General features: G+C 40.0%; 2 protein-coding genes across 6 annotated transcripts in view; one reads left to right on the top strand and one right to left on the bottom strand.

Annotated features, from left to right (window-relative positions):
* samd4a (sterile alpha motif domain containing 4A) overlaps positions 1-10,276 on the top strand; it is a 60,210-nt gene extending 49,934 nt beyond the window's left edge. For 3 of the 5 annotated variants that reach the window (XR_007814508.1, XR_001961688.2, XR_007814506.1), the window contains 2 exons: positions 149-8,159; positions 8,297-10,276. Coding sequence is in view for 1 of the 5 variants with exons in the window: in XM_018683293.2 (XP_018538809.1) it covers positions 149-177 (29 nt within the window). In the remaining 4 variants the exon portion in view is untranslated. Of the gene's footprint in view, positions 1-148 lie in introns of all 5 variants that reach the window. The other 2 variants (XR_007814507.1, XM_018683293.2) reach the window with 2 other exon arrangements.
* On the bottom strand, positions 10,186-26,287 carry gch1 (GTP cyclohydrolase 1). Its single transcript, XM_018683295.2, has 6 exons — positions 25,776-26,287; positions 18,711-18,820; positions 14,631-14,686; positions 13,225-13,256; positions 13,043-13,127; positions 10,186-12,019 (listed from the first exon to the last, which is right to left on the bottom strand). The coding sequence occupies exons 1-6, from the start codon at positions 26,155-26,157 to the stop codon at positions 11,893-11,895; spliced, it is 792 nt and encodes a 263-aa protein (XP_018538811.1). The 5' UTR covers positions 26,158-26,287; the 3' UTR covers positions 10,186-11,892.
* Positions 26,288-27,288: the final 1,001 nt, after the last annotated feature.

The following is a 27,288-nucleotide window of genomic DNA, read 5'->3' as shown; positions in this document are numbered from 1 at the left end:
CCTGTCCCAGCATGCACTGGGTGAAAGACAGGGAAACAGGGAGGGTTTGTGTTGGGAGTCTGAGGACTCATGGCTGACTAACCCTGTCTGTGGATGCTGGTGGAGTTAAATATTAATGCCTTTTCTTCTCTCTGCTTCTCCTCTTCAGACGGTGCTGACCGCACATCAACAATATGAAACGAGGACTTGAGTGAGAGCAGCAGGACAGCGCAGGTTCACGAGGCTCTCTCACAATAAGTCACCTCGAGGTCACCAGCCCTCCCGTCCCCTCTCCCTGTAGCCAATGGTAGAGCTCAACCAAAGGACCGGGCGGGATCCAAGAAACACAAGCGAGCCGATCATCAAACGGCTAAAACACAAGCTATCACTTTGGCATCGTCCATCAGGTCGGAAAAACATACTTCCTGCTCCGCCAGCATGTTCACAGTCACCTGCATCTGGGTGAAGAGAGAGAAAAAGCATTGAACACGGCCTGGACAGTGTATTCCCACCCCCCCCCCACCCCCCCTCCTCTGGGGGAGTCCAGAAGCAGTACTGCTGTCCAGTCAGCCCTGGCAGAAGGGAGATGCTGGCCTACAGATCGGGGCCCAGTGAGACTGAGGCCTCTTCCCTCTCCGACACCTTCTGGTCCCTGCACATCGACCACAGCTCGTGGCATCTTTCAAATTCATAACAGTACCTCAGACCCAAAAAGACGACACAAGCAGAGCTACAAGGATGCAGAAGGAAGTTTGGAATTTCCTGGACTGAAATCAGTGAGGACAGAGAGTCCAGGATGCTTTCTGAGCTTGGGAAGGCCTCTTGCTCATTATTGGGTGGCAAAAAAATCATTTATTTGTGTTTTATGTATTTATTGTTTACATAATGATGCTACTTTCAAAGGGTACAGAAACATGTATGAATTTCAGGTATGAATTGTGTCATATTCTGTAAAACCTTGGCTGTGCACCACCTTTACGTCCCATGAGTAGCCGTCAATGCTAGTTTACAACCAGTCTGCCTATTCTTTATCAGCCAACAAAAGACACGTTGGCTCAAACATTTCACCAGAGAAGAGGAGGAGGACAGAAGAGGAGGTAGAGCAGATGTTTGAGGAGGGATGAGAGGAAGAAGGTGAGAAAGGCAGAGAAAGTAGAATAAGAAAGAATCAAGCTTAAGTGATACTGGAAGGGGAAGCGAACGTTTATGGGAGAAAGACATCAGAGGCAGGACCTCTGATGGGCGGAAGATGCTGGAGGAGGAAGATGTCATGTCTAATCACGTTGTCAGTCTGTTCATGCGAGTGAGTGCGGCAGGAGGAGGTGATTTTGGCTCTGGTCAGTTACATATTGTTTATCCACAGCATGTACTGTATGAACTCTTTGAATTCAGAGCCTTTTGTCGGCACAATACATGAAAATGGTTTTTGTACACGTTAAATGGGAGATTCATACGTCAGTGGGATCTGTCTGCATGTTCAGATACTGGGTTTAGTTATTTTTTAATCTAAAGCAGGGTGATATGCTTAAGCTGCATGTTACAACTAAATATCTTTCTCAGTGATAGAAGGAAGATTGTGAAACGTGGGAAGCAGAAAAAAAAAACAGGAGGTCAGTTTTGGTTTCCATGCAGACTGTGTTGCAGCGATGATTGCAACATTGGAGAAATCACACACTTGTCACAATCCATGAAGGGTAGTTTTCCCAGAGATTGTCTCATTAGTGCTTACCTCCACCTGCTGGCCAAATACAGTCATGGCAGCACAGATGCTGAAGTCCAAGGACACAAAACGCTGGTTTAGACTCAGCTGTCACATGGTCTTCTGTCTGTTCTGTCAGTGCAGGCCTACATGGAATATATTTTATTTTCTTTTTTAAAATTCTGAATCTCATGGTTATTCTGTGTCTTAATATTTATCCTCAGTTTATTGTGTATGGAAAACAAGACTTTATAAGAAAAGGTTTATATTGAAATAAGCTGGTTAGGAAACGGGCATCTGTACTGCTTTCAACCAAGCATGTGTGCTGAGAGCCCTGACTTCAAATGGTGGTCATTGAGGGTTATTGATTTCTATTGTTTAGTTTCTTCATTAGTTTGTTGCAATAGTACTTCCTTTATATCCTGCACTTGATTATGATAATGTGATACACTAAAATCCAAATGTTCAAGGTTCAAATGACAGTTAGTTTTGTGCTTTGGAGCAGATTGAAGAGATGAGACCGACACTTGCTCTCAGCTGTAGAGCAACAGTCTCAGTGGACAAAGGTGGTAGAACCACAACAGGTGGCAATGTTGAATCCCGCAGCATAGACGAAGAGCTCCTAAATGCCTCTCACTGATGTCAAAAGATTTCCGTTTGTTACATGTTATCTCAGCCTCACAGGTAAAGGACCACATCAGTGTTTGTGCATGTTTTAGCCCCTTACTACGATTTGACAACTGTTTTTAACTCAACTTTTAACTTGCAGAGACATGACACTTTCATTATCACAGTAAATATTCTGTCTGCATTAACTTTTTAAAACTTTTCATGTTTGATTGTGCAGCTGACAACTACCTCCATTACTGGCAAGATACAGATGAGTTTCTCAGCTACTGGTTCAGTACATTAAATATTTTAAAATAGTGAAAAATAGCATTCACAGCCTCTCAGAGCCAAATATGCTGTCTTCCAGTTTAATTGTTTTGTCCAACCAATAAAATTAAGTTTTCCAATTTACTGTCATACATGACAAAGAAAAACAGTAAATCTTCACATTTTTAGCAGCTCTAGTGCAGGCTTTTATGCTTTTTGTTAGAGATTTGCGCCAACAAATGAATAATAACTTAAACACAATGTTAATGAATCACCTTATCATGCAGGTTTCAGGTCCATACAACCTCAGTCTCCTACCATAATTGAAACCACTGACTACCTACAAGTTTGTAACATAGAAATGTAAAAAACACTACAGTACATTTTAAAAATAGGCAGCAGTGATGTATTTAGTGGGTGACCTGTATTAAAGGAGCTAAAACATGCAGAAATTCTGTTATGGTGCTTGACTGGAGCTTAAACAGGATTCTTGTCAAATGTGGCATCAGATCCAGTGACGGTGGCTTGGGATCAAAGTCTGGATCCAAGCACACTCAAACAGTCCACACACACACACACAGACATACCACAGGTTAAGTGTGTGTGGTAGTGTTGTGACATCACAGATGTTTGTCTGAGTGTTTCAGGTGTTTTGTGTTTTCTGCTCTTATACTTTGAGTCTAAAGAGCAAGATGAGACGTCGTCTGTACGTCTGTGAACGAAGATGAAGATTCCACCAAAGCACAAATGTGACATGAACCCTTTTTTTAATCCCAAAAGGGTGGAAATGGATGTTACAGTTCTTTGACATCCTTTCCTGATGCTCCTTGCTGAAAGGTGGCATCAGGATCTCATCGTATTCAGACTCTTTGAGTGTCACTGCCATATGAATCAGTACTTAGATACAATTATTTATTCTTTTTTTTTTTTTCATTATTTTTGCAGAGGTGATACTTTTACTCATTTAGGTGTATTATTATTTAAAGTACCATATGTATTAACATGTTATGGCTGGTGACCATACGTACATCTCAAATATTAACATAGTTATTGTTGACTGACTATTTTCTTTTTATTTTTTGTTGTTGCTTTTGTAGAACTATAATCTTGTTTGTATCTTACCAGCGTCATGTTGAGATTTTTCATGTCAAGTTTTGGTGTCTGAGGTGTCCGTCACAGATGCATCAATTCATTTGGTTACAAAAGTCACGTCACGGCGAACAAAACAGTGGTGTGTTGTTGTTGTTGACAGGTCAGGAAGTAGACTGGTCCACTCTGGGCCTTCCTCACGTTAGGTAAGATTAGGATTAGCAATCTGGAGTCTGAACTGAGTTTACAGGTTTCTAGGTATGTTACTTTAAAGGATAATTATGGTATTTTTGAACTGGGGCCTCACTTTCCAATGTTTTGGGGTATAAATGATTGATGGGGCAAAAATCTGTGAAACAGGTGCAGAGTGTCCACCTTGTTTTTACCACTGACAGGCTCAGATTGTTATTAGTGTAGTATTAGTATTAGTGTATTAGTGTATGATTATTATGGATAGGATTCCTACAGAGATAGACCTTTTTATTGATGAGTTAGATGTTTTTGTTAAACCATAAACTTTGCTAAATATCACTACCAGACACCATTGATAAAAATTTATTTCAGGAGCAGAACACATGAGCTGCTTGAATACTGCTGCTTTGACCGGTTAGTTTGTTTGAGGGCCAGATTCAAAAATACCCTTCTATCCTTGTGAACAAATTCCATGAAAAATGTTTCAGTATGTGACACAATACTTTGTTCATGAGGTTGATTCATCGTTGGTTTTGGTCTTTTAATTGAATTTGTTTATATAAAAAGAAGTAAAAAATATCACCATGCTCAGCCTTTAATAGCCTTTTATATCACTTGCAGTGAGTAATGTGATCAAAGGGATTATTGTGACTAGTATTTTTATTTACTGTCATGTCACTTTGAGGTAAAGATTTATTATACACAGTTTTATGTAAAAACACTAATTCTCATCTGTGCCACATTTTGCAGAAAATCTGACTGACAGCGTTAAAGAACCGGAGTTTATGTGATTTTTCCAGGTGGCAGAACAGGGTAAAGTTGCATGTTTTGTATTCAGCCTCCTGTTTCTACTCAGCCCTGATCTCCTACAGCATCTCTGAGTCAACGAGACATAAAACATGGAGCCTGTGACGGGACAGTGGAGGGTTTCAGCTCTGAGGTCTGGATCATTTACACATCTCTTCAAACCAAATGCTTTGTTTATTTTATTTTTTTTTTCTAAACGCATATCAGCTCTGTGGGTGTCCACGAATGCTTCTAACGCTGTGCACACTGCAGTATTAAGAGTTAGATAATGCTTTGTTATTCAAAAAAAAAACAAAAAAAAAAACACAACAACAAAAATACATGTAATGTACTTCAAGTCGAGACATATATGCTGTTTTGTATCTTTTATTTTTGTCATAGATTCAGCAGTTAATTCAGTTTATGTTAATATGGGATGCCAAGACTTTGTTTGTTTTGTTTTTTAAAATTCAGCAGCATTCATTCTGTAACAAAGTGTTACCGCTTGACTGTGCTCCTTTTACTTCATTTAGTTTTATTTTATCAAAGAGCCGATGTCCTGTATTGACTGCAGGCTTACGTATATATTTGACAAAAGAATATTGTATGTTTAATAATAAAAAAACACAAAAAAGACAAAAAATTGAAGAAAACGCAGAAAAAGGAGGAAATTGAAAAAAGTATAATTTATATTTTAAAAACTGCATGCACGAGGCTGGGAAAGTCATATTTAGAATAACAAATGGCAGTGCCTTTTTTGTACTCAAGACATTTACCCCAAATGTAAATGGTTTTTCTATGGACTTTAAAAAAACTGTAATGTTACAGGAAGAAACTAGCGACAGCTGTGTTGGGTCATGTTCACACCGCAGCTAAAAGTGTCCAAATTCAGATTGTTTCCTCCCATATGTATAAAGAACAAAAAAAATGTTTACATTAACTTTCCTTATTGTAAATCTGATATAATAATCATATTTGATTATTGATGCAGCTTTTCCATCACTTTCCTCAGAAGCGATCACTGTATCTGTAGGGATGGAAAAAAAACGAACACATTCATTTGTATTTTGTGTCAATTCCTTGAATTTAAACTACAGATTTAATAAAATAAAAAAAAAAAATAAAAAAAATTGAACTACATCATCACTCCACTGATAATTTGGTCCTTGTTTGGACCAGTCAGCAACAAAAACAGGGCTGCAACTGATTGTGTTTTTGACTGATATAAAAGTTATAAAAACAGTGGAGTGGAGCCCAAATTAATGTTTTGTCTGACCAGCAGTTTAACTATAATATTTTGACAAAGAAAAGCATCAATCACATCATCAGTCACATTTGAAGAGCTGGAACATCTATTGTTTGCTATTGTTTTTGCTTGAAAAATGACTGATTAATATCAAACAGCAGCATTTTATTTAAAAATAAAAAATTCTGATGAGATGACAGACACATCAGCGTAGAATCGAAACACTGCATTTTTAGTGACGAACAAATCCAATATGTCACAGTAGATTAACACTGGAGCCACTACTGACCTTGTAAAGAGGATCAGTTGTCTGTTAGACGTGCTTGATCCATGTTGGAAAACGATTCTTTGTCACTGTTGTTAACAGTGTTCAGAGATTCCACTTTTATTCAGTCACGTTGGTCTGACAGAAAATCAGCAGGAGAATCATAGTCCTCAAACATAGAAAAATAATCCCAGTCAGTTTGATACACAAGGAGAATTCATGTCAGATCAGTGAGAAAATCATCTTGTGTTTCATCAAAATCCAACAGGTGAACTTGACTCAAATTTAAACCCTCACAGCCTAGTTTCAATAATGTTTAAAATAACCTTGAATGTATTTTGTGGCATCAAACCTTCAGTCACTAATTAAAGCAGCCTCATGTCAGAAACTGTGCTGCTTCCAGAAATTAAACATGAAAATTCAAACTTAAATCTGAATTGAACATTGAAGCTTGCAGTGTGAACGTGGTCTGCGTCGGTGTACTCTCGTCTGTGCGATGACTGCCGGCGTTGTTTCTGTACTCTGTAGGTACTTAATGCTGATATGAAGTTATGAATTATTCCGGTCTGTACAAAAAAATGTGTGAATGACTGTGTGACTCTGTGCGTGTATGTGTGTGTGTGTGTGGGAATACATTCATACAAGTGTTTTTCAATGTGTCTTGCTGTAATTTTTGTTGCAACAAACCAGAATGCTGTGACTTGGCATGCCCCCCGTTATACATAAAAAAGAAAAGCTGTAACTCCTGCACTGTCTGTCTGTGTTTGATTCAGTCTCTGCAGTAAGAATGGACTTTTTAAAAATAATTTGAAATACTTTTAGAAATTAAATGTAACAGCTAAATTTGGTTTTGTCTCACAATATCCAAAATAAATAAGTGAAAATTTAGCAAAAATCTTTGATCAAAAACTGAAGACTTGAATAGTTTCAAAGACTGTGTGCAAAAAAGGGGTCAGCTCGTGCTCACATTGGTCTGAGGGGTTGAAGATTGGTCCAAATACTCAGGGGCTGATTAACACTGCTGCTCTCTAAAAGGTGAACCCCACAGATATTATACATAAAAATCAATCTGGTGGAATTGGCCTGTGAAAACAGTTGTATAATGTGTTTAAGAAAAAATGGAAACACGTTGCTGAGAGAATCCGACTGCACTTATATTAAACCTTTTTCTAAAACCAACTTTTATATAATCTTTTTATAATACTTGGAAGATGATTACAGTGACTGTAGGCTACAATTCAAGTGAGGTTTCCTGTCCAAATTAGAATCACACCTCCTAAAGAGAGGATTTTTTTCAATTCATACACAAGGAACATTTACCCATCAAATACTTACATAAAGTGCCAACAAAAAATATAAAAACAAACAAGACTTAAATGTTGAAGTAATATAATAACAGAATGTACACATAGAGAAAGTTGAGCCATTAAATGAATAATTAAATAAAAATAAAATAAAATGACCCCTGCCTGGATATGAAAGAGAAGAATTCTCAGCCAATATAGCAAAATGTATAGCGTTACAAACCAGCCACAAAGAAACAAAAACTGCACTCAAAGAGCCAGGACAGAGGATTCTGTTTAAAACAAGTGCCTTAGTCACAGAAACACAAACATACTTTTACTTAGGCAATAAAAACGTCTGGAAATTGAAATAAGGCCAAAAAGATTGGAGGCAAATGCTAATGCTCGCTGCTAATTGGTTAGCTCGTTAATCTTACCTTCCGGCAGTAGGTGTGATCAGTGTCTTCATCAAAAACAGCTCCAAAGCTTGTTTTAGCATCCAGAGTTCATTAGTAATTATGCTTTTCACAGTGCTAACAAACCAAAGCTACGAAAGGGACAACTCAAACTTAAATTTTACATATTTTCAGCCGTTTTCCTGTAGCTCTGTTCCACTCTCCTCTCTTTGCAGGTCACGTCCAGCGCCGGCACACGTCGCGGCCAATGACAACACACGCCGGCCTCGATAGACAAAACGGTGATTGGTCAGCTGAGTATACTCCGCCTAGCAACCGCTTCTGATTGGTAAAATCACCTTCTCACAAGCTCAAAATCTTTTCTACCTCTTTTCTGACTCTATACAGTTTGAACTGAAACATGAGAGTGGTTCAAGATGGTTCAAGAGTATCTTAAATCAGATTTTACTCATTTTTTCAATCGAGATGAAAGATGCCACAGAGTATTTTTTGGTTTCACCGCTAGATGGCACCAAAGTTGGGAAGTTTTGGATTTTGCAGTGAGTGACTTTTTGATCTAAATTGAACCAAACAAACCTTTAACCAAAAACAACCACTGTTAATTACTTGTAGTGATTATTATGCAATGCTGTGTTCTGGTGGCGGGGCATCTCTTTTCCTCACATGTGAATGACAGATTTTTCCTTCTAAAGCTGAAATTTGTGACTCAAACTGCACTTAGGATGGCACAGCATGTATTGTGGTGTCTGTGAAGTTGTCTCACCTTGTTGACTGTCATCACTTGACGTGGTAACATTAACATGAATGTTTTATTTGCATGATCCCTGCAGGGCTCACTGAGGTATATTTGAGATGGATGGAATTCAATTTATTACCTGATTTACACCATGATTATAAAAGTATGATGGAAAACCAGTGGAGATTATATGGCCTAGATTTTTTTCATCATATTGCATTTTTTCAGTACTTCCTAATGCAATATAACTATTTTTTATGATAAAAATAATGAAAGGAATGTGTCTTGAACCTGGATAAACAGCAGGAAATGGATAAACGGGCTAATTGGCATTATCAAAAAGCATGGAAATACTGTAGACACAAACACTGAGAGTTTTTGCTTGAGCTGCCTCTGTAGTTTGTAGAGCTGAACATATGCTCTGTGTGCTGTTGTGAGGCGATGTTAAACGAAACATGAATGTGATGTTACAAAACTCAGGCTGGAGCTGCTGAGTCATGCTTCTGTCAGACTTCCAGACCATGATCAGCTCCACCTCTCTTTTGTTCACACTGGGCTCAGGGTCAGATTTACCCTCTGAAGGGGCCCAGGACCAAAAAGGAGACATTTTGTCTGCTTCCACTTCAACTGAGGGTTTTTCTGTATTTCCTCCATCCAGAGGATCGTTCAGAAAGCTCAGAGCCAGAGTTATGTCCCATTCAGCTGTAGAGGTTTGGTCACGGTCCACCTCTACCTCCTCTACAGAAAAGGAGTAAGACATCTAAGACTGAAAGAGTTGTTTTTTGTTGCTTTGTGGTAGTATAGTCCCTTTGTTGTCTTTGTGGTTGCATCTTATAGATGTTTTGCCTCAATTTATGTCTGTTTGTAGTCATTTTTTGACCCTACAGGGTATCCATAAAGGCACAGCTTATCTTACTGAAGTAATGTTACACCTCACTGTATCTGTTTTGCATCTTTTTGTAGTCATTTGCATCTCATTGTCTGTCTTACAGACAGAGGCTCTGGACCAGGGGTCCGCTCACCTCTGAATCCCATTCAGTAATACTTCCTGAGTTTGACCATTAACTTACAGCCAGTAGGACTAAAGGTCACATCATTCCCTTCTCAGTTAAAGGACATGTTCACTAAGGACAATAGGAGGCTCCTCGCTTGCTAAAAGACGAACGTCATTAACACTGTAGCAGTAAATGCAGGTGGAATGGTGATACCTGCTTCATTTTCTCACGGCCCAATGGGCAGATCATGTCTTCATTTGATCCACTGAGTTTATTTTGCAGGACTTCTTGCCTCCATCGTGGATGTAGCCAAAGCAGGACAAAGTAAGTGTAATTTATTTCCTGTTTTTTGTTTCTGCATTTTATGAATGCACTATTGCAATGCAATGAAAAGTTTAATCTGTGAGTTGTTTATTGATGAGTCACACAGTCATCTTTGTCACATACAGTAGAGATTTATTTTCTTTGTTTAAAAAGTCTTTGAAATGAACACAGTACATAAAGTGACAATGATGGCGAAGGGGCCAAAGAACAGGCCATCCTTCTCAACAAGGCCACAAAAACAACACCAGAGCCGTTTGTTAGCATTCATTTTCCCTCCAACACGTACACACACACACACACACACACACACACACACACACACACACACACACACACACACACACACACACACACACACACACACACACACACACACACACACACACACAACTCCAGTCACCACCACATTACACTTTTTAAAACCTTCAAAAATCTGTCTGGGGACATTATGATGCATCGAACTGCAAAAGACAAATGACACAAGAGTAAACACAAAGACATGCCCAAGTATCCACAGTGTTCATCTGCTGAGATGATACCTGTGAAAGACACACACACACACACACACACACACACATACACACACATTTGATTTGCCTCTCATGGAGTTTAAAATTTTGAATTTTCAGATGGCAGTGATTCTGCAGCACAGCCGGCTGCCTCGTCACATCACTGATGAAGTCGCTTTTTTGGTTTGAATCGAGAGGTGAGTTGGCACATGCAGGCAGATCCTCGCACAGGAGTAATAATTATAAAAATAATAATAATAACGATAAGACGTTGAAAAATTACATGTAAAAATTAGAATACAGGTGTCATTTCCAGATGCAGCCCTTTTATTTCAGTCTGCATTTAGCTAGTTTTTCCTTGATTCTGCACCAAACGTTAGGTCCAGGTTGATGTTGAAATAGTTGTTTTTGCTTGTTTTGATAATATAAAATAATAGAAACTTCATGGTATCACTTCTAGTTAAAGTGTGTAAACTGAGGTTTTTAAGGTGTGACAGAGTGTTAAAATGTTGTCATCACAAAAATATGATCAGACACGTGAAAGGATTTGAAAACAAAGGGATTCGCTTTAGAAGAGATGTTTCCTATCAAGGGCTTTTTGTTAGTATCAATTAATCTTTCACTTCTTTTTTTTTTCAGTGAATCAATTTGTCGTTTAGTCTGTAAAATGTAAGAAATAAGTGAGTAAGGCCCATCACATCTTCAGACTACTTGTGTGCTTGACCAGAGGACATTTAATTTGAAGTAACACAGAACAGACGATCTGAGAATAGTCTATTAGCTTCTGTAATGATGTCATCAACATGCTAACGAGCTTAATACATCATCAACTATGTCCTCCATTTTGCACACTGACCATACCTGGTCCTGCTGTATACAAGGTTTTTACCTCAACTTGTTTTCTGTTTTTGTGCCTTAACATTTAGTAAGTAAGTAAAGTTCATTTTTAATATCTGTTTGCTGCAGGGGTTTATTTACTTCTTTCACTTCAAACTAATCCACAAAATATGTAATTTGGCAACAGAGGGAGGAAAACCTCTTGCATACAGTTTAATATAGACTGACTTCCAGCGTCCCTCATTTTTTTTAAGGGTGGATTTTTTTCTGTAAACTCTTCTTCTGTATTTCGAGGCCGTGACTGATATTTGATCAATGAGCACACATAACATGCCTGGCCATGAGGGGTAAAGTCTGTCCCATCGTCTAAAAGTAAACAACATGTCAGTCAACGGCCTCTAACAAGCTCCGCCCATACAGAAATCACAGAGGTAACGATTCACCTTATCTGACAATTAAAATAACTGAAAACACAGTAAACACTCTGTCACTGCCTTTGGTGAGATGGAAATATACACATACACACATACACACACATACACACACACACACACACACACACACACACACATATTTAGCACGACGGCTGGTCTGTGCAGGCGGAGGTAACCCCAGGCAACAGGAGGAGGAGGAGGAGGAGGAGGAAGAGCTTCATCCTCCTCAGCTCCTGATCAGCGTCAGAAACTCGTCACGGGTTTTTGGATCTTCCCTGAAAACCCCCAACATGGTGCTGGTGACGGTTTTACTGTTCATCTTCTGAACGCCTCGCATCACCATACACATGTGACTGTGGAGAGAGAAGAGGGGGAGATAAAACAAATGACAAGGATGTGAAGGAAAAGCAGTGAAGAGAAAGGAACAAATGTAAAAGAAATGGAATTAAAAAGGAAGAGGTGAAGGAAAGAAGGACATGCAAGAGAAAAGTGAAGTAATTGAAATGAAGTGGACGAAACTACATAAACACAAAAGAAGAGGGGAATAAAGATGAAAGAGGAGGTGAAGGAAAAGAGGAGGAGACTGAAAGAAAATGAAGTGATGGAAAAGAAATCAATGGAACAGAGGCAAAACAAATTTAAGTTAAAAAAGAAAGACAAGGTGAAGGAAGAGATTAGACAGCAAACTGAGTGCAAATGAAAGAAAACAAACTGATGGAAATAAAAGTAATGGAGATGGTGGAAATTAATTGAAAGATATAAATGGAAGTAAAAGGAAAAGAGATATAATAGACAAGGAGAGTAAAAAGTGAGATAAATGAAAAAGGGGTAATTGAAGTTTTAAAAAAGGAAAGAGGAGGTGAAGGAAAGAAAATAGAAAGAAAGGAATAGAAAGGAAGAGATGGGTTGAATGAAAATAAAGGAAAGGAGGTCAAACTAATGAAAGAATAAAAAGAAGAGTGGAAAGAAAAGAAAATTGGATAAAAGTAATGAAACAGTGGTAAAAGAAATTAAATGAGATTAAAGAGTGAAGTAAAAGAAAAGAGGAGATGTGACAGAAAAGACAATGAAAATGAAAAGAACTGAAGCAAAAGATCAGAGGTAAGAAAAATGAAAGGAGGAAATAAAAAGGAATGGAGAAGAAAAGTAGAAAAAAGAGGGTGATGAAAGCAATTAGAGATGGATTAAGTGAAAGTAAAGAAGGAGCAAGGAGAGGGTGGAAAAAAAAATCAAAGGAGGTAAAGGGAAGGAAACCAAGTCAGATGAAGGAAATCAAATCAAAGTAAAAGAAAGGAGGTGGAGGACAGAAATGGAGGAGAGGAAAAGAAAGATGGAGGATATAAAGAATGACGTGCATAAAAACAGATGTTTCGTACGTTGCCTCTATGACGACGCCAACCCCAGTGGGCTGCAGGGCCTCAGTGATAGCCACGGCAATTTGTTTGGTCAACCTCTCCTGAACTGTGGACATACAAACATGAACCAGGTTACACAGAACAAACAATGTCTCTGAAAACACTGACCAATGAGCAGAAGAAAAAAAAAAATTCCTTGATACCTTGTAGTCGACGGCTGTAGATTTCAACAATCCTGAGAAAAGAGAGAACACGTCTAAGTAATAATGTTCAGTGGTGGAGGAAGTAATCAGATCCTTCACTTAAGTGTAAGCTCATGTGACATCTCATAAACTGAGGTCGTTCATCTGGACATTTCTAAAGGATGAACCAGCCCCACTTGAAGGTGCAGCTGGTTAAATAAACATCAAACAACAATGACAATAAAGTCGGTGATTTTAAAGCTGGCTGGTCTGACAAGGAAACAGAAGGAAAATGAACAGATCTGCACAGGTGACCTGGTCCTTACCCTTCGACCTGTTGCTCTTCTCTGTGAGCAAAACCATTTTGGACAAATTTGACCCCGTCCACCCCCAAGAAAATGTCACAAGAGTACGTGGGCAACATGAGGAGTGGCAGCACATACTGTATGTACATATAGGAGAGGCAGGATGCTGCATATTTTTAGGGTAAAGAAGCTGCAGCTCAGTTCTCACTGTAGCCTTCAGTTCAAATAGAAATTTAATAAAATTATCATCTGGAAAGCACAATCATCAGAGTTCACTTCCGTTTTCTCTTGACCTGTCTCAATGGTCCAATTTACACTTTATTTCAAAGGTTTTGTCTCTGCCTCTGGTTAAAATCCAGATGAGATGTAAGAAATTGTATTTACACTTAGCTACATATATCTGTCTTTGTTTTCTTGTCTATGTGATCAAAAAGTTCTGAGACTGCTCCTGTCGTTAACAAACGGCGCGCAGTGTGGTAATGGACATGCAGGAAGTGCGAGCAGTAACTTTTGTTTTGCAAATTCACCATGGAGCAGAAGCAGCAACGCATCAAGGTCTGCAAGGAGCTCAGTCAGCAGGTCCGGGCCATCGCTAGTGATGAGAGTTGGGTCTAGGGCTACGACGCAAAGACCAAACAGAAAGTCCTTGCGGTGGACGAGCCTGTAGTCTCTAAAACGTGAACATGAGTTTTTTGGCTGCACCAAGGCAGTCGTTTTTTCTCACTTCATATAGCCCTCAGTGATTCTTTGCTCGCCCTCAGATTGTACAGAACAGAAACCATATCTTATAGGTGTTTATTAGGGCCATCTAGCGTGCAGCAGAAGCTACAACAGGCTACAGTTCACAGCGCCCAGAGAGCTTCGTTTTTGTCATGATAATGTGAATGGTTCAGCTGTTCTCATCACAATGAGTCACAGTGTGTTGTATGTCCAGTACTGGGTTAGTAAAGGGTGTTAGTGCGATAAGCCTGAAGGTATTGGGGTCAGTGGGATCAGATTCTACACTAGTACACACACAAACACATGTTTTAATAATCAGCTTAAACACACACTAGCCCTCTCACTCACACACACACACACTCACACACACACAGTCCATCATAATAGAGTAAATTTACTCACCTGGCCAGCTTGCTGAGGCCCAGAACTCTCTTGTTGGGGAGGTAGCCGATGTGAACCTGCACAAAGAGTAATCAAGGTCAAATATTTTATAACCTTGTTGTTACTGTGGCACACGATGACACTACAATGGAAACTCAGAAAATATATTTCTATGCAACAAAACTGCAACAGCAAATACATTTTTTTAATGAATGAAGCACTGCACCTATTAATGTTAGTGGAGGCACTGGGAGGAAAGTTGCATGGATGGCAGGTGTATGAATCGCATGACCACCATGCCAGGATTCACTTCCAGAAGTGGTTTAGGCAACAAAAGCACTTTGGTTAAGGACAGAGAAAGGTGGTGGTTTTGAACTTCTTTTTTTTTTTTTTTTTTTAACCCTAACCCCTAACCCTAAAAATATAAATTAATAACATTCTTATGTCCAAAGAAAACATAAACCGGTCTAAATCCTGTTTCCTACAAGTCGTATTTGTGTTTAAGTTGTATATAAGCTTAACCTCTATGAGACATGGTTGACCAGTGATGCTACTTTAGGTGATACAGGTTGTGCAGTAGTTGTGCCGATGTTTTAAATACCCAGGAGGTCGATTAAAACACTTAACGCTGTTCTGAAAGTATTTTCAAAATCCTCAAAAACTGTTTTAACCATCCAAAAATATACAGTCTACTGCAGGGTAGATTTTTGTTCCCTGACTTTCGCCTTCCTGTTTCCTGCCTCGTCCCAGGAAACATAAGTATCTCGATAAAACTGCAACAAGTCTGCAGAGAAGTGCTGTTGTCGTCAGAAAAGATGACAACAAATGCCAAAGACGAGAGCAGAGCAGGTGGATGAGCAACAGACGAGAGGAGGAAGAAGAGTCGGAGTTGTCAGCTGGAGATTCACTGCTGTGGATGGCTGGAGGCTATTCTCTTACACACACACATACACACATATGTACAGTATGCTCCACTCAAATGTCAAATGCAATTTGTTGATGGGACGAGAGAAAGGGCAGCAGCAACAAGCGTGCAAATACCTCTTATTCCTCCAACTCTTTCTTCTCCCTCTCTCTGCTGCAGCAGCCTGATATATCGACATCAAACAGACCGACTGCGATGGCTCCTTCTTCGCTTATCTGTTCATGTTATTCACATTTACTGGCACACGCTGCGAGTGAAGATGGGGGCGAGATAAAGGTTATAGCAACCTGCCTATAATTTAAAAGCACTGCAGCCTCGTTTAATTCATAGCTTTGGTTTTACTGAATCGCTGCTCCAAGCAGCCATTTTCAGAAAACCCTCGGGAGGTGGTGGAGACCAAACCAGAGCTAAAAGGAGTTCTGTTTGGGAGTTTTGGGAGTTCTTCTGCCCTCTTGGGGCACAAAAAAATGTCACGTAACACTTATTTCCTGGAAGTATTCCACATAAATTCACCAAACTTATCTGCTAGCTGTTCATTACAAGGATATTTCAAAGAAAGTTGATACTAATTATAAGGAAAACTGTGAGTCACTACAGTAATACCTGTAAGTAAGAACCTGCTTGTAGTTTTTGAGTTTTGTAGTGGGTAAGTGAAAAATAGTTAATAAACTGACGTCACAGTTTCCTAAAAAGCTACTGAGTCACACTGAGTCACTTTATTTTACAGGTCTGGTCTATGGAAATTTAGATTAGAAATATGCTTGAACAACCTCGTCTCATCAATCTGTGTAAAAATAACACAACTTTCAAAATGTGTGCAAGGCATACACCAGTCCTCTCCATATTGTTTGGGTTATTACAGTAAGGTCACCTGGTTAGGGTTAGGGAAAGATTGTTGCTTGAGTTAAAACATTAAAATGACATTTAATGGCACTGAAATGCCCGACACAACAGTTCAAATTTGTGGTTACTGGTTTCGAACACTGCTCTCCTCTTAATAAGCCAAAAATCACCTTATACAACGAAAATATAATCGTGTGAAATGCGTCACGTGGATATGGGAAGGATTGATATATGCACTGCATGCATTTTGCAAGTTTGAAAGTCGTGATAACTGTACGCAGATTGAAGAGAATTAGCTGGTTTGTATGTGTAACCCCTGAATCTGTGAAATTCAATAGTATGGGGTGTGCTTATTTGTTGATCATCATCAGTTCATCTAGTGCAGCAGAAAACGAAAGAATATTTAAATAAAGATATGAAACAAAGGTCTAAGGGTGGACTCACAGAAAATGCCTCATTTACACTTAAGACTGATCCTTCAATGGGCTATTTCAATAGGAAATACATCAAGTGATGATACCATGTTATGGGGCCTTCAGAGTCTGAATATGAGACCAAATGACAGATGTGTTTTCTTTTCAAAGGCTTTTTAAACAGTTGAGGTGACAGGCTGAAATAAACTGCTGTTGTGCGACAGTTTATCAAACAGCCAGTGGCTACCTGCACATCGTCTGATCAACAATAGAGGAGGAGGAGGAGGAAGAAGAAGAAGAGGAGGAGGAGGAAGAAGAAGAGGAGGAAGAGGTCTCTCTCTCTGTGGTGAGTCACTGAGAGACACGACAGACAGGCGGACAGATGAAAGAGGCTGGATAAGAGGCAATGCTGCTGACGATGACGACGAGGGGAGGGAGGAGGTTTAGGGACACAAACAGCCACCTGATGGCCACACACACACACTAACACGGGAGGTGTGGTAAGTGTTTGTGTGATTCACTGCTGTCATCAGAGCCCATTTACACCGGTGGAAAAGGATCAGCTGCCAGCCCCTATTGTCTTGAACGACATGCACCTGCAGGCGAAGATGGGGGGATAAGAGAGGCAGAGAAAGAAAAGGCAAAAAGAGGGAAGAGGCCAATGAGGCTGTAGTGGAGAGTAATGATGTCAAAGCAGCAGGGAGGAAACAAAACACACACACACACACACACACACACACACAAAAAGTAGGATAAACAGATCTCAGCTAATCTGATTGTTTCTCGTGTTCTCTGTTGTTCAGACCAGCGGCCTCAAGATAAATGCTTTCTAAGATACACATCTCTTACCATGTTTTGATGTTCATGACCATTTGTTTGTATTTAATTATGAACATGTGCAGCTTCTACTAAAGCCTGGGATGAATTTGAAGACAAACTGAGACCCACTCACACACCTTTAACATAAAAGCTGTACGAGAGCAGGTATCATGTAAAACAAGTAACAGATATCACTGAAACAAAAATAAAGGCAACGCACTGACTCACTGGTCAGTAACCCCTGGAGTTTGGGCACTAGATGACCCTGGAAATCCTGCATCAATGTCAACTATCCCATGTTCTCGTACCGAAACGAACGTGGGCAACAACCTGCAGCTTGTACAGCAACATGTGTCCTGAAAGAAGTGGAAAAAGCTCAGTGTGGTTGAGATCATGGATCTAGAGGAGTGTAAGACTGTAGAGTCTGCAACTTCATGAAACAAAGCAAATGTCAGGTTAGAAAAAGCTCCCTTTTTTTTGACTGCTATGTTTCAGTCAGATGATATCAGTGGTCAGTGTCAAGAGACTGCGACAAAGTAAGACTTTAATGATTATAAAGAATATACAGTCATCGCCCTGAACAAGGCCCATCTAAACTAACCAACCTTTTTTTTGTTGTTTTAACTTTATGAGCAGCACAACATCAAGTGTCAAGGAAACACTGCACAATTGTCAGATGTCAGGAATCCAATATATCACTGCACAGCCTTCCTTATGATAATGTCAGAGTCAATATCAGAGGATTTTAATCTGAATTTGACCGTCTCATCTCAGCAGTGACTGACTCTATTTGCATTTACCAGTGAGTTTTACCAATCAGTTGGCTACAGTCCATTATCTGTGGTTGGCCTGATCGTGTGTCACTCAGTAAACAGTCAGCCAATCAGAAGAGAGGAGATGTAAAACTATACTGAGATGGTTTTTGGTGCTTAAAACCATTTAGATAAAACACTGAAAAGTGTAAAATATGGGACCTTTAAGATCAGAATCTTTACACACCATACACTACACTTTTCCCTCGGCATTAGTACAGTACCATGTCTCTGCTCTAACTGTCACTGTGTGTGTGTGTGTGTGTGTGTGTGTGTGTGCCTCTCTCACCCTGCCGAAGATGGGCACCAGGTGATGTTCACACATGGAGAACATGTCAATGTCTTTGACGATCACCATCTCGTCGTGGTCTTCGTCGAAAATGGCATCGTTCAGCACGTCTGTGGAGGAGATGGAGGAGAGGTGAAAACATTAGATTTTTTACATTTATAGGCACGCCCTGTGATGGACTGGTGCACATGGAAATGTTTACAGATTAATTAGGAAGTTGTTTGTTGTACTCTTTGTTTTTGTGCTGTATATCCTTATTTTATGTCTTTTTTAATGTGTATAAAAACCATCCTGCAACTGTCCCGTCTACCCTCGAGGACAGATGGATGGAAACCAAAAGACTCACGGTCGTGTCAGGGGGAGCCCGGCTCACCCCAACTCGTGGACTCGTGGTGCTTCTCTCCAGCAAACACACGCCATCTAATTATAGCTCTGCTTCCATACACACTCCTTTCCTGTTGTTGCCTTATTGCATTTTTTGGTTGCCGGGGGTTCAATAAACCGCTTTATCTGTTTGTGACGACGCAGACGCCTCTCGTTCTCACCACGGCACTTTTTAATTTCCTGACTTGCTATCTGTTTTAGGGAGAGGGAACGGGGGGAGGGCAAGGTCACAAAACCAACAGAGAACAGGCTGACTTGTTGCTTCAGTCTCTGCTGCCTATTGTGTGACTGCGAGTGTGTAAACATGGAGGCAGGTTGAGAAGTCTCTTTTTTTTGATTATGACGCAGTTGGAGTGACATTTTTCATCATGAAGACTCTTTAGTCTTTGTCATACTTTCTGCACACGAAACAGCAGAATAACCATTAGTCTAGCAGCTTTCTTTGATCGTCTGATTTCATTTTTGACACCTCTTTGACCTCCCACTTTATTAAAGGATAACATTGATCATGTCAGGTTCATTTATTATAATAACCTTTGTACTGATTGTTCTGATAGCTGCTTTTCCACTCACACTAGCGAGAACAACCGCGTTAACCCTGGTAAACAACAAATAAATGGTGGCTATCATCTAAACATATCCTAGTTGTAGCAGACATCAGAGGTGTTTTTTTAAAGAAACGATTTTGTAGTTTATCGCTTGTCTTTGTAATATAAACCTCCAGATAATATACATGTAGTCTGATTCTTTAGATGTGATGAAAGGACAAATAAGAAAACTTACAGCAAAGATGGTGCATGAGCTGCAGAAACTGACTTAAAGATTGGAGAAGTAACAGATCCTGGTGCCGCCACCCCATGCTCAAAGACACAAAAGGCAAACAACAGTTTGATACAAGGCAGTTCAGAAAGATTCACCTTTATGCAATTATCCTCTGAAGAGTGGGAACAACAACCTAAGAGACAAGGATTTTATTCCTTTGGGACTAAAAGAACTTCAAAGAAACTGGAGGGGAAGATGATTGTCACTGTGAATAGCTTCTCTGTTTCAATCTGGACCAAAGTAGTGGGCCAAGCCTAGAGCCTCGTTAGGCTAAAAAAAATGGAACTAAACAAACACTCTTCAAAGGGCATGTTGGGAATAACTACTTTCTTGATTCTGCTACTGGGGAACTAAAGTCATAAATCTTCACATTTGGCACATCTATCTGAAGTTAACCTGTTGGATCTCCATCACAGTGTAACCAGCTCCTGGACACACTTTAAACTTCATTACCCCACAAACAAGAAAAACAGATCCTGGGTGAAGTTTGCCTTCAGGTTGACACTGTAATAAAGTGGTAATCCTGTTTTGGAAGTTTTGTAATCAAGAATAAAGTTGAAGTGAAAGCAAGGATCTGCTGCTGATAGCACTGTAATCACCATGTTAATGATGTGGGAACACAGCTAAATATCGCTAAAATAAAATCCGACAGGGCAAGAAAACAGACAATTTAGCCTAAATCACAATCTGAATGCACCTAAATCTTCTTTGTGTAATTAAACTTGAGGTTTGTTTGTTTGTTTGCTTGTTTTTTTCCAAGCTTCATTATTTACTTTTTTCACATTTTGGTGAAACGGCACCATTCAAAGTATGACAAATTAATTATTAGCAGGTCCTGTTTGCAGTGTACCCACCGATGTACAGACAAACTATCACAGCATTGCTGTGATACTGAAGAAAACTTGTGATAATTCTGGAGTTATAAGGAGCTTTTTTTAAATCTGTGATTTCAAAGCAGAATTATGGATGTTAACTTATAACAGACTTTGGAAATAATTATATCTTCAGGAAGGGTAAGTCATATTGAATCTAAAAATATCTTTATCATGTCTGTACGTTCAGGTGTGGCTGAGTTATGACTCCCAAACTGCATCACTCGGTGGTAAAAAGCCTGTCTGATCTTCTGTCTGCTCATGTTTGTTTTTCCTGTGCCACTTTGTTGTATCAGAGTTGCCTTGTCCCCACGTCAACAGGTAGTTCAAAGTTTCTATGAGGAATAATGGGCAAAGCTCTGAAAATAATAGTGAGGATGTTTAATGTGCCACTTTGCCCACCCTCTCATTAAAGATTTGCAGACACCAGCAGTTAGTGAAAGTTGCATCTCTCTCTAACACTAACACACACACACACACACACACACACACACACACACACACACACACACACACACACACACACACACACCCTCAAGGAAAACGATGTTAAATCAACCTTAAGTAAATAAAGGGCAGCTGGTGAGGACAGTCGGTGTAGACGCCCTGGGTGACAGGAAGATGAGGCGGGTATCAGGTAATGACAGTGTTACTCATCATCTACATTCAATAGTGCTGCTTCCTCTGTGTGTGTTATTATTCACACACACACACACACACACACACACACAGTAAAAAGGCCACATGTTGACACGTTCTGAATGAACCAGGAAATGGTGCATTGACTGACTACGTAAACAAGGTTATTCATTTATATTTCAGAGAGCCAGACGAGTGTGTGCACGATGGTATACACTCAGAGTCTCTCTCCCCCTCTCCCTCTCTCTCTCTCTCTCTCTCACACACACACACACACACACACACACACATTTACTATACATAGTCTTAACCCTGGGCATGTAATCATGAGTCACTCCTGTACATCCCTGCCTTTAAATCCATATTCAGACGTATAACGTCGTAATGTTTCTTTCCCAGTCTGACATCCCATAATACTCATTCCTCACAATGTTTACAGATCTGTTGAGTCTCAGGAAATTGTGTTTCTGTTCATCTAAAAAAGACGTTTATTGACTGAATGTGAGGACTCCCTGATGCTCTCTGCTGCCTTTTGGTTGGAGGCTACAAAAGGCTTTTTTGTGTTGTTGTCGTCGTTGTTGCTGCTGCCAGGCAACCACACAATCAGCTGATGATGAGGAGCTGTCAGTCCTTCAGACATGCGCTGGGTACTGTGCTAGTGTAGTTGTTATAATGAGTGAAAACGTATCTAATTTTAAGTGCAGGACTGATCTGTCTGAACTGTGTAAAGTCTTAGTTCTGCCATCATTTCTATCAGTGTTGATAACAGTGGACGCATCAAGTTAACTGCTGAGATAATGGGAACAGTGTGATGTTGCTAAAAAGAAGTTGAAACACAATCTGACAGGTTGTAAACAAACCAACCAGCTGATCGCAGATAGCTAATATATTCGTCCAATCGGTCAACACTAGTCCAAGCTTCAAATGTCTTCTTTTGTTCGACCAATAGTCTAAAATCAAATATATTTAGTCAAAAATATTCAGTTTACAACAATGATAATAAACAATTCATTGTTTATCAAAATAATTTTAACTTTCTGTTGATCGACTAATAGATCAATCACTTCAGCTCTAAAGGCTAACATCAGCATGCTAACATGCTCACAGTGATTGAGTCTACATCCACTACAGCGGAGTAGTAGTTTTTAGGTTTTAGCTTTGGTTTCTTTAAACTGTGGTCAAACACTGGTCAGTGAAAGTCTTCTCTTAGCTGCAAAAGTAACTCTGACAATTATTTTTGTAAATTAAGAGCAAAAGCTACTCTCCATATTAACACTGTAGTTTCATTAATAAACCTCCTGTAACATCACAATCTCAGATTTCCTGTTTAATCTCTTTGTAACTTTCCCTCATTACTGTTTTCTTGGTCATGTGCTCGACAACAACAAGAGGATTTCAGGCTCATGTTGTGATGAAAGCTGGACGCGTGACTTGCACACACACACGCGCGCGCGCACACACACAAAGATCAAACAGTGTGGCACTTCTCTTAAAAATGCTATAACTCTCCACAGACTCTGTTCCAAGCTTCAGTCCGAAACCTGCATGTTTTTCTGCTTTCCAACAAGTCAAAGGGGAGGCTCCTGTGGCAGCCAATCAGCAGACAGACAGAGCAACGCCACTGCCTGGAGAATAACACACACATAAACCATCATTATCTGAACCGTCCTCTGTCCATCCTCTGCTGTTCAGAGGCAAGAGAAGCTTCAGGTGGATGTGACCTCGCTGCACCCAACGCGAGTTCAAACCAGAAGAATCGTCACCACATCTTTTCACTGGGCGCCCCCACATTTCTCCTCTCACTCCACTGCATTCCTTCCTTTAGCATTATAGCTGCATAACACACAAAACACCCCCCTCACCCTCTCCAACAACAACCAAACTACCTCCAGATGGGAGTTCTGGAGGAGGCAGAGACAGAGACGAGGGGGCAGATCCCCAACTCCAGCCACTCCAACGCGTCGTAGCGTGGAGAAGCCGGCCAATGTGGACCTGACACTGCATATCCACCCGCACATCCAGGTTGCTTTGTTTCTTTACTGCACGTGATTCAGCAAAATCCTACTCTGGGAGTGACTCCACAGGCATAAGGCCGGGCCGGTTTGGCTAGATCAAACATAAGCCCGACGAACGGCACAGATAAATCTTTATGGACAGATCTGCAGCTTTGAAGAGTTGAGGAGCAGGTTTTGTCAGCTGTGGAGTCTCATAACAACAACACAGATCTGACCAGAGCGCATCAATCTCATTCTCATTCTCATTTCTTTTGACTTTGACCGTAAAAAACCCTTTTCTATGGGTTATATCTGCATGATCAGATCTCACAAAATGAAATGGAGCATGAACATGTGAAAACACAACCAGAACAGAGGATACACAATGGCATGTAGGAAAAGCATTTTTTTTAATGGTAATAATTTTTGTTTTTTGGGACAGCTGTTTGTCCAATCAGAGAGCTAGTTTCACTGAGGGACGGCTGATGAGAATCACATGTTAAACTCTTCATTTCTGCTGTATCATTCATGAGCATCACTTATAAACTATTCAAACACACAAAACTTTATTTTAAATTCTGGTTAGGATCCCAAATGTTACAAATTAAGACACAGGCTGCAACTAATGATCATTTTCTCTCTAGATTCATTTGAAGATTATTTCTTCTTTTAATAAATTAGTTTCAAAAATGGTAGAAAATACTGAAAAAAGCTGTACGTAACATCTTCAAATGACTTGTTTTGTCTAATCACATTCCAAAAAACTCCAAAATCATCAGTTTACAGATTATATAAAAAACTGAGAAAAACAGCAAATCCTCACAATTACAAAGCAGGAACAAGGAAATTCTCAGCAATCTGCATGAATGACTTATTCAGTTGATCAGTTATCAAAATAGTTGTGGATCAAGATCCAACAATCAATTAATCAAGAGAACAACAATACTTGTATTTGATGTAAGAGTGGAGGCTGTGGAGAAAACACAACATCTCTATTTGATTTAATGAGCTTTGAGTGAGGATTTAGATCCTCTTACAATCCTGTGTTCAACTGATCCTAACCAGTTTTTATGTGCACAACTTTAATTTGACAGGAATATTTCAAGATAAATCTGTTTTACAGATTATTTTCTGCTAAAGATTTTTTCTTTATTATCATTATTATTATTTTGGTCAACAGGGCACTTGTGTCGATTTCAAACAGGATTGTAGCTAAAGAACCATATTTACTTCAGATTACTTCAAATGCAGGACTGGAAAGTAATTAAGTACATTTACTCAAGTACTGTACCAAAGGTACATGTACTATACTTAAGTACTTCAGAGTAATGTAATTTTATGCTTCTGAGAAATGACTGCACCTTCGCTCCACAGCACTTTGCAGAGTCCAATAAAAGTGAATTAAACAATCCAATCGTATATAACATTGGATAAAATTAACTCCACAACCAGATCAAATGCTGCTTTCATCAATTCACCTCAGTTTTAGCATGAAGGTCTACTAATATATATAATATGAGAGACCTGGCAGTGTGTTTCAGTGTTATGAGGGGGAAAGGCTCTGCACACTTGGTGTCAGTATAACAGTTAAACCTCTGGCTGCATCTAGAAGAATAATTAACAGATATTTGACAGATGCATCTCACCCACGTCTGGATTCAATTTTTATTAAATCGCAGGATCCTCCATCTAGAATAAACAGATCATTTTCACCACAGTTTAAATGAACCCTCTGACAGTGGTGACAGACGTTTTCATTACTATGAAGTAACAACACAACAATTTACAACTAAAAATACAAGCGAAAGTCCTGCATCCTAAATATTACTTCAGTAAAAACACATAAGCAAACAGTACGTTTAATTTAATGCACACTGTCTTATTATTACTTATTGATTCCTGTGTAAGCAGCATTTGCATGTTGTAGGTGGTGAAGACTGGAGCTACTTGACAAGTTATTGGGTGGTTTAATCTATAAAAATATTTTATATTCTATAAACTTATCACTTGTTTATAGAATAACCACGAAAGTAACTGCAGCCTGTCACATCAATATAATGGGGTAAAAAGTACAATTATGAACTGAAATGCAGTGAACTCGAAGTACTAAGCAGTAAATATTCAAGTATGAGTACCTTTAAATTGAAGTACTGTACTCAGTTACATTCCACCGCTGCTCTCTGATCGGTTAATTTTCAGATTTTCTGCTCTCACAAACTAAAAAAAAGCTGCACCAACTCTTTTCTGTAAACCAAAAACGGTCTGAACTTTATTCCTGCCAGCCCTGCCACCTGTTGACCACACAGGACAAATCCCAGCCGCCTCTGAGCGGCTTTGTGGATTTAAAAACTCACCTATAATTTTCTCTTGGTAGCCCTTGGTGAAGAACTGCATGGCGGTGGCGGCTCTCCAGGGAGTTTTGAGGAGCCCCTGCCGCTGCGGGTCTTCCCCGAGCCCCCGCAGGATGGTGGTGTAGGCTGCGGCCAGAGACGGCAGGCTCATCTCGTTGTCCTCTACGCTCCTGGTGCGCTCCTCCTTCCAGCTCTCCATCACCGAGGTGGCCGCTCGGTGCGAGCCGGACTCTGCGCCCGGTGCCTGGGGAGCAGCGGCGGCGCGCGCAGTGCCGCCGGCTGGCCGCTTCACCATCCCGTCAAAGTGCCCGTTGAGCACGGAGCCTCCGTCCCCGGTGTCCTTCTTCTCATTTGAACTGTACTGTGTCTGTTTGGAGTGCTCCATTACTTCTTTTCTCTCTTCCTTGTCAGCTGAGCACTTGTTGGATCAGTTTCTCCTGGACACAGTTCGCTTTTTGGTCTAAGTGGGTTTGGGGGGGAGGTGTGGGGGGGCGCTCCTTCTCTCGCAACCTCAGCATCCTCAGGCTTTATAACGGCAGGATAATCCAGGGAGAGCTCCTATTGGCTGTCCGGCTCCAGGGGGGAGGGCTTCACTTCCCTTTTGACTCACATATGGACCCTGAGGATGAAGATCTGCAGGGGATCCCAGTCACCATCTCCTCCTCAAGTCCTGGTTTTATTGCAGTCTGCAGCCTGTTAGCAGACCATAGGGAAACAATTTTGTGAAAAAAAAAATATGTGAATGAAAAAAGGAGATAACAAAACTTGAGAAATTGGCTTCTACGCATAAATAGTCAAAACAAATTCACTTAATGGTTCCCGACCTCCAGCTGATACCGTGTCCAGATGGTTGGTCCACCACTTCAGTCCAGACTGAAATATCTCAGATATTACAGATACAGATATTCAACATCCTTACCATATAGCACAAGTTTAGATGTTTAGATTCTTACCCATCATGGAGGCGTCTGATTGGTCCCATACAGCCAGAGTCATGGGGAACAAGAAGAAGAACAAGGAGTCCTGCAACAGATGGTCTGACCCCCACAGAGACCTGATCTCAGCATCATGGAGTCAGTCTGGGATCACATGAAGAGACAAGACACTGAGACAAACTAAATCCACAGAACAACTGTGGCAGGTTCTCCATGGTGCTTGGAAGAACCCACCTGCTTGAGAAACTGTGCAGGTGTATCGAGAGGCGTGGTCACAGCAAATACTGATTTACTTTAGTTTTTTTGTTTGTTTACTGCACAACTCAAAAACTTCCATGACGTAATTGCTAAAAACAACCACATTTCTTGTACCTAAAACTTTTAAATACATTATATTTTTTATTTTACATTGATCAAGCCAATTTAACCCTGACAGTGATATTCTCTACTTTTCTTGTGGTCAACAAATCACATGAAAGCATCATCAACATCATCCACTGCTGAAAATAGTCCCCAACAACTGTACTATTTCATCCTGTTTGTAAAGTTTGCTAAAAATCTACAGTGGCCGGTGGTTTCAC

This window comes from Lates calcarifer, linkage group LG2 (assembly GCF_001640805.2).
Source record: "Lates calcarifer isolate ASB-BC8 linkage group LG2, TLL_Latcal_v3, whole genome shotgun sequence".
Classification (NCBI taxonomy): Eukaryota; Metazoa; Chordata; class Actinopteri; family Centropomidae; genus Lates; species Lates calcarifer.
Note: the sequence above shows the minus strand (reverse complement) of the source record. Positions and strands in the feature narration are given on the sequence as shown.